This window comes from Bemisia tabaci, chromosome 2 (assembly GCF_918797505.1).
Source record: "Bemisia tabaci chromosome 2, PGI_BMITA_v3".
Classification (NCBI taxonomy): Eukaryota; Metazoa; Arthropoda; class Insecta; order Hemiptera; family Aleyrodidae; genus Bemisia; species Bemisia tabaci.
Window position 1 is genome coordinate 54,743,949 of NC_092794.1, and position 15,954 is coordinate 54,759,902.

The 15,954-nt window shown below is 36.3% G+C and overlaps 1 protein-coding gene across 1 annotated transcript; it reads right to left on the minus strand.

Annotated features, from left to right (window-relative positions):
- Positions 1–1,890: 1,890 nt before the first annotated feature.
- Positions 1,891–15,890, minus strand: LOC109035952 (OTU domain-containing protein 7B). The gene is made up of 10 exons (XM_019049813.2): positions 15,733–15,890; positions 15,016–15,335; positions 13,445–13,597; positions 11,957–12,118; positions 9,733–9,961; positions 8,772–8,889; positions 7,328–7,484; positions 6,776–6,936; positions 6,165–6,395; positions 1,891–5,528 (listed from the first exon to the last, which is right to left on the minus strand). Exons 2-10 carry the CDS (start codon positions 15,164–15,166, stop codon positions 5,250–5,252), a joined length of 1,641 nt encoding a protein of 546 aa, XP_018905358.1. The 5' UTR covers positions 15,167–15,335; positions 15,733–15,890; the 3' UTR covers positions 1,891–5,249.
- Between the last annotated feature and the right edge of the window lie 64 nt (positions 15,891–15,954).

The following is a 15,954-nucleotide window of genomic DNA, read 5'->3' on the forward strand; positions in this document are numbered from 1 at the left end:
TGTTGCATGGAACGGATCTGGAAAATTTCTGAAATTTCAACCCGAATTGGACCCATTTTGAGGCCTCCCAAATGCAAATTTTAGAAAAAAACTAAGTGCATGAACACTGTGTTTTTTAGGGAATGATTTTCGTAATTCACTTTGGTGGGGGTCCAAATTTCGGAAAAAGGGGGGGGGGGTGTTACCCAGAAAGAGGGGGTTCCAAATCTCGGAAAAATACAAGGGGTCACCAGTCAAAGAGGGGGGGGGGTCACAAAAAATAGGGGAGGTCACTAAAAACAGGGGGGTCGCAAAAACAGTGGGGGTCTCCGAACTCGTCAAGGACCCCCCTCCTCGAGATTTTTGGATTTTTCCACAGCACCATCCCCCCCCCCCCCCTTGGGATTGTTGTCACCGCTTCCGTTCCTTCTTCGGAAGCGGAACACTACGGCGCGGATTTGAATTTCAGGCGGGAAATTCAAATGAGCGGTAAGAACCCGGAATTGCCGACAGAGCACAGGGGATAATTTCATGAGCCGCCCTGCGCCGTTCGCAGCGCGTGTATGGCGCACGACTCGCCTTTCATTATTACACTTCATCTAGCGTTGAAAGTTCACCAATTAATTCACACGACCAGTGTGTAATTTTAAAAGTCGAAAAAAAAAAGGAAAAAAAATTACTTGATATACGAGTTTCTCTGCCAAGGAGCTCTCCCCGCCTGAAATCGGTCACCACCCACCTGCCAGGAGAGCCCCGGCGTGCTGCCGGCGCGAAACGTGCACTGACGCCTACAAACCTACAAAGCTACTTCACGCATTGCGCAATTCTTGAAGTTTCCCTGTAGGTTTGTAGGCGCCAATGTGCGTTTCGTGCTGGCAGTCCGCCGTGCCGTGCCGCGTCGCAGCGTGCCATGAACTTGCCCACAATTAATAGGTCCGCGTGTTAAATGCAAAAAAGTTTTGAAAAACTTTTTAAAGATAGACCGTTCTTTTTCAATGAGTGCTTAAAACGTATAAAAGAGCTAGGGTTAAAAAACTGTGAAACAATCTGCCGTAGATTTTTCAGGACTTTTTGCGAACATTTTAATAAAACAAGATTTTATTAAAGAAAATACTTATACTTAAACAGGGTTTCCTTTAATGGAAATCTCAAGTAAGCCTTTAAAGGGAGTTTTTGAAAAATGCCTTTAGACAGTCATTGAGTTTTACAACAGATTTTTTCACAATTTGTGTCGATTGAACTGAAAATTTGGAGGATACATGGGTCAAAATGTCACTTAGAGGTTGACCAAACTGATAAAGAGGGAGACAAACAATAGATTTAAAGTGATATTTCTGGTGGCACTATGTTTCACTGGCTGGCAGAATTTCAGTTCAAATGACAGTTCAGTGAAGCTGAGATACCCAAACAAAAATACTTAAGTGCACATAAAAATGTTCCGCCAAGTCAAAAATGATGTAAACACTTTTGTGTAAGAACACTGAGTTAAATATATTAGAGATGACTTGTTTCCAAAAAGTAGGAATATCACCTGAGTAAACAACACAGTATTTTCACTTGGTGATGCTTAGTAAAAATTCCTTGATATTTTTTGCATGTTCACTTAACAAAAAATATTTTGAAATTTTCATGGAACAAAACCTTTTATAAATAATAAGGCTCTTTCAGACGACGTCACTACATTTTTAGGGATAAATCATTCCTGATATTTTCAACTTGGCATTGCATTTTCGCATATACATGTTTTTGATGGGATAGTAATGTGAGAGAAGAAAGTTGATTACCGGCTTGAATAGATTACTATTTATGATTGAAAATGAACTTCTGAAGCCACCGAGGAAATAGTCATCTTCATTGTTCTTTCGTACAAAATGGAGGATATTATGACAAAAATTAATTCTTACTTCGATATTTTGATAAAATAGTTTAATACTGCATTTCAAAAATAGTTTGACATTATTACAAAGCAAGTCAATATCATGTCAAGAAAAATTAACACAACAAGAGGAGTACTGAGAAAATAGGTTAATAGTAAAAATATTTGTGATTTGAGGCATCTTTTGTTCAAAATGAAAATTCAACAAAATAAAACAACGAGTTGAAAACGAAATAATTAACTTAGCTTAAACAAGAAGATTAATCAAGAAGGTTATTTGAACTAGCTCTTAGGAAAAACAAAAACTTCACAAACAGAACAATTTGACTTTTCTTTGTTACAAAAATAGCTTTCAGACATTCTTTTGAATATGTCAACATAAAATAAAAGATTACCGACATGAATAGAAACTACCTATGTCAGTGATCAATGTTACAATAAAATACTTTGATCTTCTGAAGCTAAGGAAAAGACTTTATCGTGTTTTGACGATAATTCAATAGAATAAGATAAAAATTATACATTTTGTGGGGAAGATATTAATTCGTACTATTTAAGACAGATAGGGGTATTTTTTTCATACTTAATGTAAGGGGGAAAAATATAAATTGGTTCACTGAGAAGAAAAGGGGAGATGGAGGGGTGAGACCACTGAAATAGTGCTGAAAAATCCTTACTTCACTGGGGGGTCCTGTAAAAATTGTGCTCAAATCTTAATGCATTTTTCTTCAGGACAAAAACCTGACTGACCACTAACAAAAAAATAATTTTAACTTGAGACTTGAAAATTTAAAAGCGGATTCATTTTCAGTGTAAAAAAAGGTGTACTTGCAAGTTATGAGGAGAAGAAAGGAGAGAAAAAATGCAGATAGAATATTCTCTTGAAGTGTGATTTCATTTGCAGGGCTTTTAAACTGATGAGTCAGTTTTTTGATTATGTTCGGTTCGTCTCTATGCTCCAGACTAACTGTTAATATGTGGGCTTACATCTTTCAGATGATTTATACTGATTAAACATAGGTTGTTTTTAATTTAAAGGTGTCAAGCTAAAAATGAAAATAGCGACTCAAATAATAAGCCTCACTGACTCAGATTATACAACAGACTTGCCAAATGATGAGAAACATCTTAAAAATTACAAAAGTTGTACAGTTGTTAAAAACAGAGTTTTACAATACTTGCCCAAAAGAGCAGATTGTTCTATTGGCTAGGAAGTTACTGGTATGCAGTATTTGTAAATATGCTCAATTTATCCCGGCAAAAGTGTCCAAGTCTACTACTGTCCACATTCAAGAACATTTTTTAGGAAAGCATAAAAAAAGGCAGAAGTACGAATCTTTCAAAAAAGGAAGAGAGAAAAGCACCTGCATTAATAAAAAATCATGCGATCAAAATAGACTTAGAATAAACATGTGAATGATCCTTCTCAGATGCATAGGAGACCTTTTGTCCAAAGACATTGTAAAAATGCTAGAGTCTCCACATAAGCCATGCTATATAAAAACCTTAGAGTGAATGCATCTTTCCTTTGTTTCAATGGCCTCTATACATCAAATTAGAAAGGATTACTTATTAAAAAAGAGAGAGGAAAAAAAAAAAAAAATTGCAACAGAGAATTAAAAATTCTAATTTTTAAGAGAAACTATTGCAAATGTTTTGGATGGTATAGTGAATTCAAAAGCTATCTGTAAAGTTAGCAAAGTGTAAAATTGTTCAGTTTGCTCTTATGGCTACGGAACAGCTGAGTGAAAAGTTATTTAGAGACTAAGAGAAAATATTTCAGGTGTTTGTTGAGACATTAATTGGACAGGAAATCACATGAAACTGTCTATGTTAGGCAGTGTGTTACAATTGCTTGAGTTCAAAACTTTAACAAAGGATTTTTTATAATTTCAGTTACAATAACTCTTGCACTATTCAGAAAAGGATAAAACGAATAAAAATTCAGCCCTTACAGCAACTACGGGTGAATAAATCTTATACATGGAACATTTAAAGAGATATTTGTTTTTATTCTGTATTGGACACCTTGGTGAATTACTGAACAGCAGGGAGAAACTAAAAAATTCAGCTTATAATACGGAGAGATATGTCAAAATTGGTTAGAGAGAAATTCATTAGAATGATGGAAAGCCCCAGCTAAAGAACCATAAATTGTCAGAGCCAAACAAATTAAGCAAAACTTATTCAGACCAATAGCAAGAAATACATGTTTTTGTGTTTAACAGATGCTTAAACTGCAGAAAACAAGATGAAAACACAAAAACATTGGGCGAGACATTTCAGCACTCACCTATGTATCCTTCAGTCACCGAAAATTCAATTCAAAATATTAAAGAATAGCTGGAGTTATACTATGGTATCAGATTGAGAGTGTTGAACAAAATGTTATGGTAAACATTTCTGGACTAAAATTATACCATGCTGTCATTATACCTCAAAACATCAATAATTCCAAGTTCTGTGCTCATCAAAAACTACTTTGCCACACAATGTTTTCAATTACTTATATTTTTAAGTATCTTATCTTATAGAGTATAAAATTTTAGGTCATCTACAAAAAACCGGAGCATTATTGACCACTAAATTTTTCTCTAGCATGCATTTGTCACTGTTTACAGGGGTGCATGTATGAGTCACTTTCTGAGCACCGGTGATTAGCTGTTGATTGTTTACATTGAATCCAAAAATTCTTAGTCTTGTTGCTGGGCTTGGTTCTGTCAAAGTATAACTCCAACATTCCTTAGATACTTGATGTTTTAACTTTTACTTTTAAAAACGGACAAAAGCACAAGTGAGTGCCAAAATGTCTGACCCTCTGTTTGATATTTTCAGATTTGCTTCCTACAATCTTGGTGTCTCTGAAGTCCATGTAATGCGCCTTCTAAATTTAGGCTGGAAATTTATTCCTATGTTATATACAACCATCAAATGTACATAAATACCTTGCATGCTCTACAGAGAAACCACAGGGTTACGAAGGTACTTTGATAAGAAAAGGGCAAAATTTCGACAGAATTCTACAATATTTCTCCTCTTACCAGAGAGCAATATCTTACTTTTCACCCACACAATTTAGCTGACTAGAGTCTCTTCGCTGTTCTTGATCCTCTTATAGATTACAGTTCTTCTCACTGAACACACTTAGCAGATTGTGATATTAAAAATTTTGGTTTATTCAATGGAGCAGACAAGCAATGTGTTTGCAGAGTAACATTGATGGATTTTTATGTCTTCCATAAAAGAAAAAAAAAGGTATGTAACATACAGAAAAGCTGCAAAGGGTTCAAAAGGACGCAAGAGTTTTGATCCAACAACTTTGGACTAAAACAAAGCATAACAAAAGACAAATATGTACAGAATACGGTGTATAAAGAGACGAGGATCAAGTGAATCAGGTGGACTTAGTAAGAGCCAAGATCATATCACGGTAGCATGCAGAGCAGAAATTCTGCGTTGCTGGGTTCCCAAAATAAGGGCAGTCTTTCGCCCGACAATGTTGACTTGTGTCATAAAACGTGGACTTACTCAAATAGACTGTTCGGTCATTATTTGTGGCTGGCTTCACACTGGCTAGCTGGTTCACCTTTTCATGCGACTCTAGATCGGCCTCTGCATAGAACTGTGATTTTCCTGCTCCATAGCGTGGCGCTAGATCACTGTCCTTCATTTTCTGCGGACAAAAATTTTTTCATGGTGAGCCCATCACAAATTCACCATTCACAAAAACAAAGGGACGAAGAATTGCTTCGTCTGCCTGGGAAGAATCGGAGGGGTTTTTATTTCTTTTCTGGATAATGCATTTGCCTGCAGCATTTAGGCTTCAATTGCCTTCAAGGTACTAACCAATGGACATGATACTGGTCAGACCTAAAGACCAGGTTTGTCATAAACTGTGATGCAGCGAGTGTACCAGATCCGTTCCCGTGTAAAAGTGACCGTTTAGAAAATCCGAAATCGGGGATGTTTTTAAGTGGGGGTTATTTTTTGGGGTTTCCTGTGGTCAAAAAATTCCAGGAAAATTCCGGCGACATCAGGAGCCTTAGTTCTTTTGATGCAAGCAATAAAAAAAAATTATGCGACAGGCTCATTACATCAAATTTACCTATCAAACCCTCCGCAATTTCAAAAGCTTTTTTTTTATAACCTTTGCAGGCTTATGTAATAGGTAAATGAGTAGAATGAGTAAAAAGACAAGACTAGTTAATCTTGCTTACTTGCTGTTCTCTTATGTTGTGGAATTTGAAGTTGACCAAATGTACAGTTCATAAAAAAAAGATACGAAAAAATACGGAGTTACAGTACTTACATGATTAGTTTCATGGAAGCGGCTTTTGGCTGACTGCAGATAGTTGTTCTTTAGAGTATCATGGTAGTCAGATCTTTTAATATGAAGAAGAGCGCACAAATAAGCTTCATGCTCTTTATTTTGTGCTGTACTTTTGTGCGAATCTGAGCGACTTAACTTCAGTCTTAATTTCTGACTTACACTTTTGCCTATGCTTCCAAACACTCCATTCTTTTCTGTGTGCTCTGTGATCTGAAATAAGAAATTTCATAAATTTCTTGCGAAAAATGGCAAAAATGAAATGAAAAATTAATAATTTAATAAGTTTCCTAGGATTTTCAACTAATGGTGATAACTGATCCTCAGAGACTTTTTATTAAAAGGCATATGAAGTCAGATAGAGTGATATTTTGTTCAGCTAGACTGGCAAAGACTAGAATCTTTCATAGTGGTTGGTTTTTGCTTTGTCCTATTGATTTTTCCATAAAAACACTATACCGGACTCATGCTATGAGTCAGTATTTAGTATTTTATCAATGTTGGAAATTCACTTTTGACTTGTTTGAGTATATGAAGTCTGAAGTTTATTTTTAATGATTTTAGATTTTGTGATTTTTGAGGAAATGACTTACCACAGGATCCAACTTAACAACATCGAGGAATTTATTGAGTAGGTCTATTTTTTCCGAAAAAGATAGTTCAAACTCTAGATTTTCTTCTTCAGCATCATTTGGATCAATACTGAACTGGATAGGAAGTAGTTCATGTGACGAATCTGTTAGTGGAATTGCGGCTGCAACAGAATGAAAGCAAACCTTAGACCATAGTGGAAATCAGACACTGTGCATTTTTCAGCTAATTTTTTTCCTTTTTTTCCCCTCCAATTTAGTCTAATGCCTCTGAAAAATTCAAAGAAAAATTTTCGTTGATTGTCTATGAAATGAACTGTTTCATTGCATGGGGGAGGGAGGTGGGTGGGGGGAAGGTTCTGGCAACATTCGAATGTCCATGAAGCATTTTACCTTAGCATGATGAATTGGTAGACTGGTAGCTGTTTGAGTGGTTGATAGGGTACCAAAAAATTATACAATCAATGATTCTAAGCTTTTGGAGTTCTTCAGTGGTGAGAGAAGTTCATTTTGGTGATTAGATATTCTTCCTTCAGAGGAAAATAGGAAACTTACCTGGTAAGGGACTATTATCCATAATGACTAGAGCTGAAAAATGACCACCATCATAGGCAAGTAGCAGAGGTGATCTTTCACACTCCTCTGCTGGTATCTCGAGAGGCAAATATATTCCACCGAATGGAATGGGAGCCAATGCATCTCCATTCATGTCCTACACAGTAAGTTAAAAAGTCATAGGATTGAAAACTCACAGATGATAAAATGAGTAAATACAAGAGCTAACAAAAATTTTGGACAAAAAATAACCAGCAAACCACAGTGCACTGCGCAGTGGCAAGGAATTTTTTCAGGGTTGAAATTTAGTTATACTTGCATAAGATTTTGAGAAAACGCCAAAAAGTTCATTAAAAAGTGTTGAACAGATATTTTTAAAGAGGAGACAAAGTCGCCTAATAAAAAGCCGAGGCGAGGCAATGCCAGAAGATGATTCAGTCAATTAGCAAATGCCGGTTCTTCCACCTGGTTACGTTATCGGCCCTCGCCAAATGCCAAAAATATTGTTTCTAACGGGTTCAAATTTTTGGCACTTTCAAAACGAAGTTTCTTTGTCATTACAGGTTTAAAAAAAAAATCTAAGAGAAATCCTAGAGGCTTAGCTCAGCTCCATGCTTTCAAAAAATAAATTTCCGAAAAAATGGGTGCCACTGACCCATTATTTGGCTAATATAATTAAACTCTATGTTCAGCCTCAGTTTATAAAAAAATTCAAAATTACTTAAGAATTGATGGACCGGTTTATTGCAAAACACTGAGAAAGTTAAAGTGATTCATCTCTGTTTCTAGCATGGTCGAACTGGTGTGTGATATAAGGTGCAAACTAAAACGTTATGATGAATGTTTTCTCATCAAAATTTCATGTAGAATATGATTTGGGCAACGAAAATTATTGAAAATAACTTCTTGTCGAGATGTTAACATTTTCCACTCTATAAATTGTAACTTCCCACTCATGAAGAAACAATAATCTAACTGAGTAAAACAGCATCCTGAATGTTACTGAAAAGGTACCTTATGGAAATATGGCAACTTCTATCTTGGCACTTCAGCTCAGCAGTTGCACAATGTTCACACTTTGGACAACACAGGGGTGGGGAAGGAAAAATGGCTCGATTAAAAAGCATACCAAAACAGTTGTAACTCGTGATTTGATTCTTGTAGACTCTGGTTTTTTACCAACGCAAGAAATTTAAATTTTTTGTAACCAGTGCTAAATAAGAACATTAAAATCTTCATTAGAAGTTGATGGCAGTAATTATTTGTTGGGTTAATCATGTTCTGCATGAAATTTTCAAGAGGAAAATTTATCAGAATGCTGAAATTCAAATTTTTTTTGGCGATCCATTTAGAGATTTTGAAATGATCAGACCGCAGAATCCACATTACTACATGAAATATAACGGAATATACGGTTAGTAAAATACTTAGGTGGTATATTTACTTTGAGGACTGTGTCAGCAACAACAATGATAGGTCGTTTGAGGACATGAGCCAGAGCAAGAACATGGATTTCTTCTAAACTTTCGTAAACAGCTCCAGCCAAGTCACCAGCATCATTACTGGTGGAATAAAAACTCAAGTTACTTCTTATGCTAGGGCTAGCTCCTTAATGAGAAGAAATCGTTTTGCATACAGTTCAAACAGTTGTGCCTTTCAGATTGAGCTTAAACCTGAGCTTAGAACTCAAAATACATCATCTCTCTAAGTTGGAAAAACCAAAAACTTTGCAGCTTTTTATTACACCCTCAATTCGGGAAATCAGTTCATTTTAAATCTTCCAGTTTTGGTAGATTATGTTTACTTGATGGTGCAACATTGTTTCTTCAGATCAGTTTGACTCTTCTGCTTCTTTAAAATTGAATTTGAAAATCTAAAGTTTCATTCATCAAAACTTCTAAAAAGAATTCAATGACAAAACTTTAGATCAAAGATGTATTAAACTTAAAGCACTCTATTTTCGATTTTGACACTCAAAAACAGCCACAACTTTGAATTTGAAAATTAAAAGTTTGATTCATCAAAACTTCTAAAAAGAATTTAATGACGAAACTTTAGATCAAAGATGTATTAAATTTAAAGCACTCTATTTTCGATTTTGACACTCAAAAACGGCCACAATTTTGAGCCTGGATTCCAGAAAAGCACTGAAAGAAAGAGAAAGAACGTCTCAAGGAAATTCCAAGTTTTTACTGGAACATGATAGAAAAAAATCAACCTCCATGATTTTAACCTTCCCAAAATTAGAAAGATCCATATCAGTTTGAAAATGATGATAATAATAATAAAAAAACCTAAAAAAAATTGGAGAAAGAAACAAGAGAAGAAAATTAGTGTGAGGTTTGCAAAGAGTGATGCATTTTTGAAAAATCATTCTGAGCTTTTTGAAAGGAAAAAAAAATTACCCTGCAAAACTCTGCCGCCTAATGCGTGGCGTGATAGAGGCCATGGAGACAATGGCATTCCACTCCTGGCGCCATTCAATCTCTGAGTATACAAGTCCTGACTGCACATTCAGCACACTCTGCTGCCGCTTCCAGCGTCGCCAAAGAGCATCAATGAAACCACTATGTGTTAGGAAATTGTGAAGAGCTTTTCGTAGTGACAGCCTTCTATCATGAAATCCAAAAATTCCTAGCAAAAACACAAAGCATGAAGTGATGTACACTGAGATTTTTTCCAAACAAAAGGAAGAAGTAAGTACTGTGACCAGGCACGTAGCCAGAGGGGCGGCTTAGGGGGCTCAAGCCCCCTCCAAAAGCAAAAAAAGGAGGGAAAAAATGAAGAAAAGGGGAGTCAAAAAGTACAAAAAGGCGAGAAAAGAGGAAGTTTTAACTTACAAAATGCATTGAAATAGATTTAAAATTTAAAAAAATTTCCAGATGTGTTGAATGCAACTTCGCAGAAACTGCTGAAAAATCTGCGTCACAGAAGCCTCAGAATGCGTCCAAATAGAATTAAAATTTCAAAAATTTGCCGGGGGAAGTCCCTCAAACCCCCCCCCTCTGAACTGGGAGTTATTCCATACCCCTCCAACTTCTCCCTTAACCAGGGAGGGGGAGGAGAACCCTGTTCACCCGACCAAGCCCCCCTCAATACAAAATCCTGGCTACGTGCCTGATTGTGACCAAGCAGGATGAATATCTTTCATCACTCACCATATTTACCTGATCTAGCAGCTTCAGAATTTTTTGTTTCCAAACCTAGAGTAGGCGTTATAAGACCTGGAAAGTGTTAGTAGCAGAGATCCAGGAAAATTCTTTGAAAGCGCACTCAAATCTGAAGAATGGGCCTATTGCAAACTTTTGCTAGGGCAAAAATAAGAGTTGTTTCTATCAGTAAATGTCTCAAAAATCACAATGAGCGCATTAGCAAAGTTTAAAATGCACTTTCAACTTCACAATTTGTGTAAGAGATTTGCGTTTTTTTGAGCTTCCCGCTTTAAAAACGATACTGCGACACAGATGAACATTACATTAGAGGTGTCGTTCTATCCAACCCCTGTGCACTAGGATACTACACAATATTCAGAATGGCCAACTTCAATCCATCAAAACACAAGTGCCTGGACGAGATTCTACCCATTTGTCAACAACCTGGCGTGTTTGCATTCTCGATTTCTTTGTTTGGGTAAAGATCCGCTTTGGTTGACCTTGTGCTCCCGATTAAGATTTTTGCGTGGAAGCATCGGCTATGTTGGGTATTGCTATTGTAAAAGGGTTGAATGGAACGACGCCTCTAACGAAATGTTCACCTGTGCCATAGTATCGATTTTGAAGCAGGAAGCTTAAAAAAACGCAAATTTCTTGCGCAAATTGTAAAGTTAGGAGTGCATTTCAAACTTTATTAATGCGCTCATCGTGATTTTTGAGACGTTACTGATAGAGAAAACTCTTATATTTGCTCTGGCAAGAGTTTGCAACAGGCCCACTTAAAGGCCACTTTCCTAAATTAGGGTGATATTGGTAAAAATACATCCAGGTGGGAGGTCACTTCTTCAAGGAAGATAGCAGGTGCAAAAATTATGACTAATTAGTTTACCATCATGTAAAGCTTGTTATTTTTTTAGTCAAATCAGTTTTTCAAAAAAATATACGTGAAATGAGGGCTACTTTTTGAGAAGATATAAACAATTTTGCACAGTCCTAACCATGCCTCATTTTAAGCCACAAAATGCTACAACTGATTGAAAAAGTCAATATTTTCTGGGCAATTTGTGGTAAAGTAGGTTCTCAACTCTCTAGAAATCCAATCAAAATTATACTTGATTACTCAAAGGGCTAGAAAGTGTTAAGCTTTGGTTCTTAATCTATTGGATCTCATACATTCTTACACACATACACTTTTTGACAAATTTAATATGTTGGGTTATTAATTTAACTTCATTTAATTGGTTAGTAAACAGATAGCTCTATCAAAGAGAAAGAGAGGAAGGCCAGGGCTAAGATGGCAAGATGAGGAAGAGAAAGATCTTAGAGTTATGAAAGTAATAGGGTGGAAAGAAAAGACTATGGACAGAGTAGGATGGAGACGCTTCGTCTCGGAGGCTAAAGCCCACCCCTGGCTGTAGTGCCATTAGTAAGTAAGGAAGTCAGTAAATGGATGATAAAAAGAGACGATTGGAAATACCTAAGGAAGCAGCATGCAATAAGCAATTGCCATCGCCTGATGTGGAAAGAGGCCAGAGCTTCTGAGTAAAATTTGTCCACCAGTTCAGCCGATTTGCTTGCTCCAATGATGACAATGTTGAAAGAGCCATCAAATCCTTCTCAATGAAAACACGAAAATCCTCTGCAATGCCAAACAATGAACAAATATGATAGAAGCATTTGTGACTGGATTTGCAAAAAAGGGACCATACCTCCTAGAAGACAATGGGCTTCTAAGCAAGGTATGAATTAAAGCAACATGTTTACTCTTCAAAATGTCATGAGGAAAACAAATCATACAATGGAGAGTTCGAATATTAACTACTAAACAAGATATGAGTGTTCATTATTAACATTGATCAAATTGTAAAAATACAGATGACGCCATTTAATTAACCTTGTTTCCATTCGATCCAGTTACAAATATATGTTAATATCTTAATTAGGAGTTGGTTTCAGAACTTTCCATTCTGTGACTTTCTTTCTACAAAAGATTTTGAAAAGGACACGTGACGTTTAATACTAGTTTGGACCTTGTCGCACAGCCCATCTTTTTGCAGTAAGATTTAAAAAAAGAGAAAGAAAAAAAATAATCATTCTTTCTGGAGTTCGAAGCGATACAGTTTATTCCAGTCATCAAAGTTTAGGCCAAGAACTCCGTTTTTGAAACATCATAAAAAGACTTCATCTTCCGGAATCACACATTCATTAAGAATTTTAAGTCCCATTTCTTCAAATCTCAATTTTACTTTTACTTTTAAGTTTAGGAGAAGAAATACTTTCTGCATATGTGACTTACTCTATTAGTGGAAATGAATATTTCTCGTATCATTGTTTTTTTAATCATCCTACTTTGAAGACCCAATATTCTTTAACCATGCAAATTAAATTAAGTTGAGATTTCTATCTGGAGATGTTACACAGAGAGGCTACGCTCTTGTGCTAAGTAAGAAATGCAGGATTCCACTCAGAGTTTCACAAGTCATTCTCAGACAGTACGCTTCATAAAAAGAACTCGCTTTTCTAACTGTGCTTACAAAACTTTTTCCACACGCATTTTAAAAGTTTCGTGGTAGTTCTGACATACTTCAGAATTTTATATTTCAGTGACCAATATTTCAGCTGTTTGACTGCACTTGGCTTAAAGTCTTTTCTACAGTGTTATCTGCAGGTCTTTTTTCGGTGTACTGAACTATACCGTCACATTTTTTAGAGGATTAACTAATGTAGACACATTTAAAATTCTTGATTTATTTCTAGAATCAAGTATAAGAGATACTACTTTCAAATGCAGCGCAATATCAAAGATGAAAGCAGCTTCAGATCAGAATCAAATGTTCATCAAAATTTCATTGACTACTCATCATTATCGTTCATTAAAGTAAAACTTCCAAACTTCCACTCAAACTTCTAGTCTATTTAAGATTTGAGAAGATACTAAGCCCATTTAAAAGTAAGTCAAGCAAACCTGGAAGTGTTGACAGGTCAGGCAGTGTGAAATTATAAACTGGAAACTCGAACACATTGCTATCTTCATTCACATTGTCCAACTCTGTTCTGGCTCGCATGACAATGTTCACATTATCTGTTGCTCTTGATATACCTCGATTCAATTTTTTATCTGTAATAAAAAAGTACATAAAATTATTATCAGCGAGGTAAAATCGGCCCCCTTCTTCACATTATGTTCTCTTTTCATTTTACTCTCTATTATTATTTTTTCAACATACTAGGGTAAATTGAACACTAATTTAAACTCTGTTGCAGGTAAATTAAAAATCTGGATTAGTTATTTGTTAACGGAAAATTTTGGGTCAAGAGGCAGTTTTCAATAATAATTAGGGCTGGGTAAATATTCGGGTTCAAATTTTTTTCCTGATATTTGATTCAAACTCAAACCTAGAAACCTCTGATGATCAAACTAGACATCCACATTGACGAAATTTCAGGACAAAGACCTGATATTCTACAACTAATTCACTCGAATGCCACCTTACATGTCTAAAAAGAACTTTCCACGTCCCTGATGACACGAATCAAGAATATGACCATGATGAGGCATGAACTTAAGATCCCAACAAAGGGTCATGTTTTGGAGATTACTGACTTAGCGGCACATCATGAAATCCACTGGCAGCTTTAAGTGTTCCTCAGTCATGTTTGAAAAATTCTACTTTCCTATGGCCTGATTCCGCCGCCTCAAATGACAGATTTATCATCTGCTCAAAAAACTTAAGAGCCGATCCTTCAAACAGAGCATTTTGATAGCTTTCCACTTTTCTTCATTTCACAGATGAAATCATTCATTTAAAGAGAGAAAAAATGTAATGGAATGGGGGGAAAAAGAGATCGCAGTGTTACCGTTGTGCTTAAGCAATCCTGATGGCAAATTATGTAACATTACGCAGATATATTTCCTAATTGCGCAGACATTTTTTTGAATTACACAGCAATTGTGCAAAATAATGGAAATTATGCAGAATTTTGTGCTTATTTTAAGATTCTGAAATATTAATGTTTCCTATACGAGGTAGGAATCCAGAAACAAAGTCTGCAACATTGCTTCTAGATAAAAAACTATCTTCACTACGACCGTTTACCACTGGTTTACCAAGATCGGCAAGACCGGGCAAGACTCACCTAACCTAAAAACAACAATTATAAACTAAAATTTTTAAAAAGCTTCAATTACGCACGAATTACGTAGATTTCTTTAAATTACGCAGCTATTACGCATTGCGCAGCCACTATGCAGCGACCCTCAATTACGCAGAATAGTAACACTGAGAGATTGGTCAAATGTCACATCAGAAAATGGCACCATTCAACAGAAATGTAGGTGCTAGTCAATGGGCTACTTGATGATTGATGCATAAAGGTTGATAAGAATTTTATAAAATCTTTTGTTTCCCCAGCTCTTACTAGACATTGGTTGAATAATTCTTCATTTTCCTCCTTTTTTAATCCAGAGACACAACTGGAAAATTGAAGCAAATTTCATGGTTCTACAGAGAAAGAACCCAGTAATTGAAGCCTTACCATTAGTTTCGGGCGAAGAGGGGAGTTCAATCTGAAAAACTGAGTCAGTGTCATCCACACCATCAGAGCGAACCAAAGTGGCTCGAGACTTTGCAGCTTCGCTATCCAGAGCAGTGTCATTTTGATCTTGGGTTGTTTCTCCACTTAACATTTTCTCATCCAATGGATGATAATCAAGAGATATAGGGATGAATGTTGTCTTCCCAGGAAGATTCCCATTTAGCGCATCGTCATTAACATCAGGCCAGTTTTGGACTGAATGGAGACCATGGCCTCCAACCCGAAGATCGAGTCTCTCCAGTTTAACAGCTTACAAAAATCTGTAGGGAAATGATAAAAAATCGATGAGTAATTGGTTGGTAATTGGATGTAAAGGGGAAGAGTAAATACCATGTGTAACTTGATTCTTGAACACACCCACGCACGAAAGGCAAGCTCAGGGAGACTCTGAACACGATAAGCCGTTTGATCATAAATTGAGCGGCATCACCAAAAACAAACAAAAAATAAAAAGGTGGCAAACGAAAAATCGGTGATGAAGCGGTTGGAGACAACAACAAAACACACGAATTCCAGAAGCTGAATCAAACAGTAGTATCAAGGTTACAGGCTCAGGGGTTGAGAGCTGTTGAAGCTAGAGGCAAACTGACAGGGATAATAAAAATGGCAGGATTGTAATAAGCCAGGGATATGTTTAAAAGAAAGACTGAGACTTACTAATGGAGCGAAAAGTAAAATGCGAAGTTTTAAGAGGAATTTTCAGTTTAGAAGTCTCTGAGACTATGCACAATTATCACATTTCAGCGCCATGGATGAAAGACGCTCCAGAATTCCAAAATAAACATTGCGACGTAACCTTCAAAACCACGAATGACCACGAGCCAAGCATCAATAGCGCTAAAGTTCCCCTATCGGCCGAACTTCGAACATTGCAGGGTA

Bases quoted from the DNA above. Each gene is read 5' to 3' on its own strand.
- LOC109035952 (XM_019049813.2), bottom strand. From the start codon at position 15,166: ATGTTAAGTGGAGAAACAACCCAAGATCAAAATGACACTGCTCTGGAT. The intron at 12,119-13,444 runs GTTTGCTTGACT...TTGGCATTGCAG, and splicing joins TGACCTGTCAACACTTCCAG to AGGATTTTCGTGTTTTCATT. The intron at 6,396-6,775 runs GTAAGTCATTTC...TTCTTATTTCAG, and splicing joins TTGTTAAGTTGGATCCTGTG to ATCACAGAGCACACAGAAAA.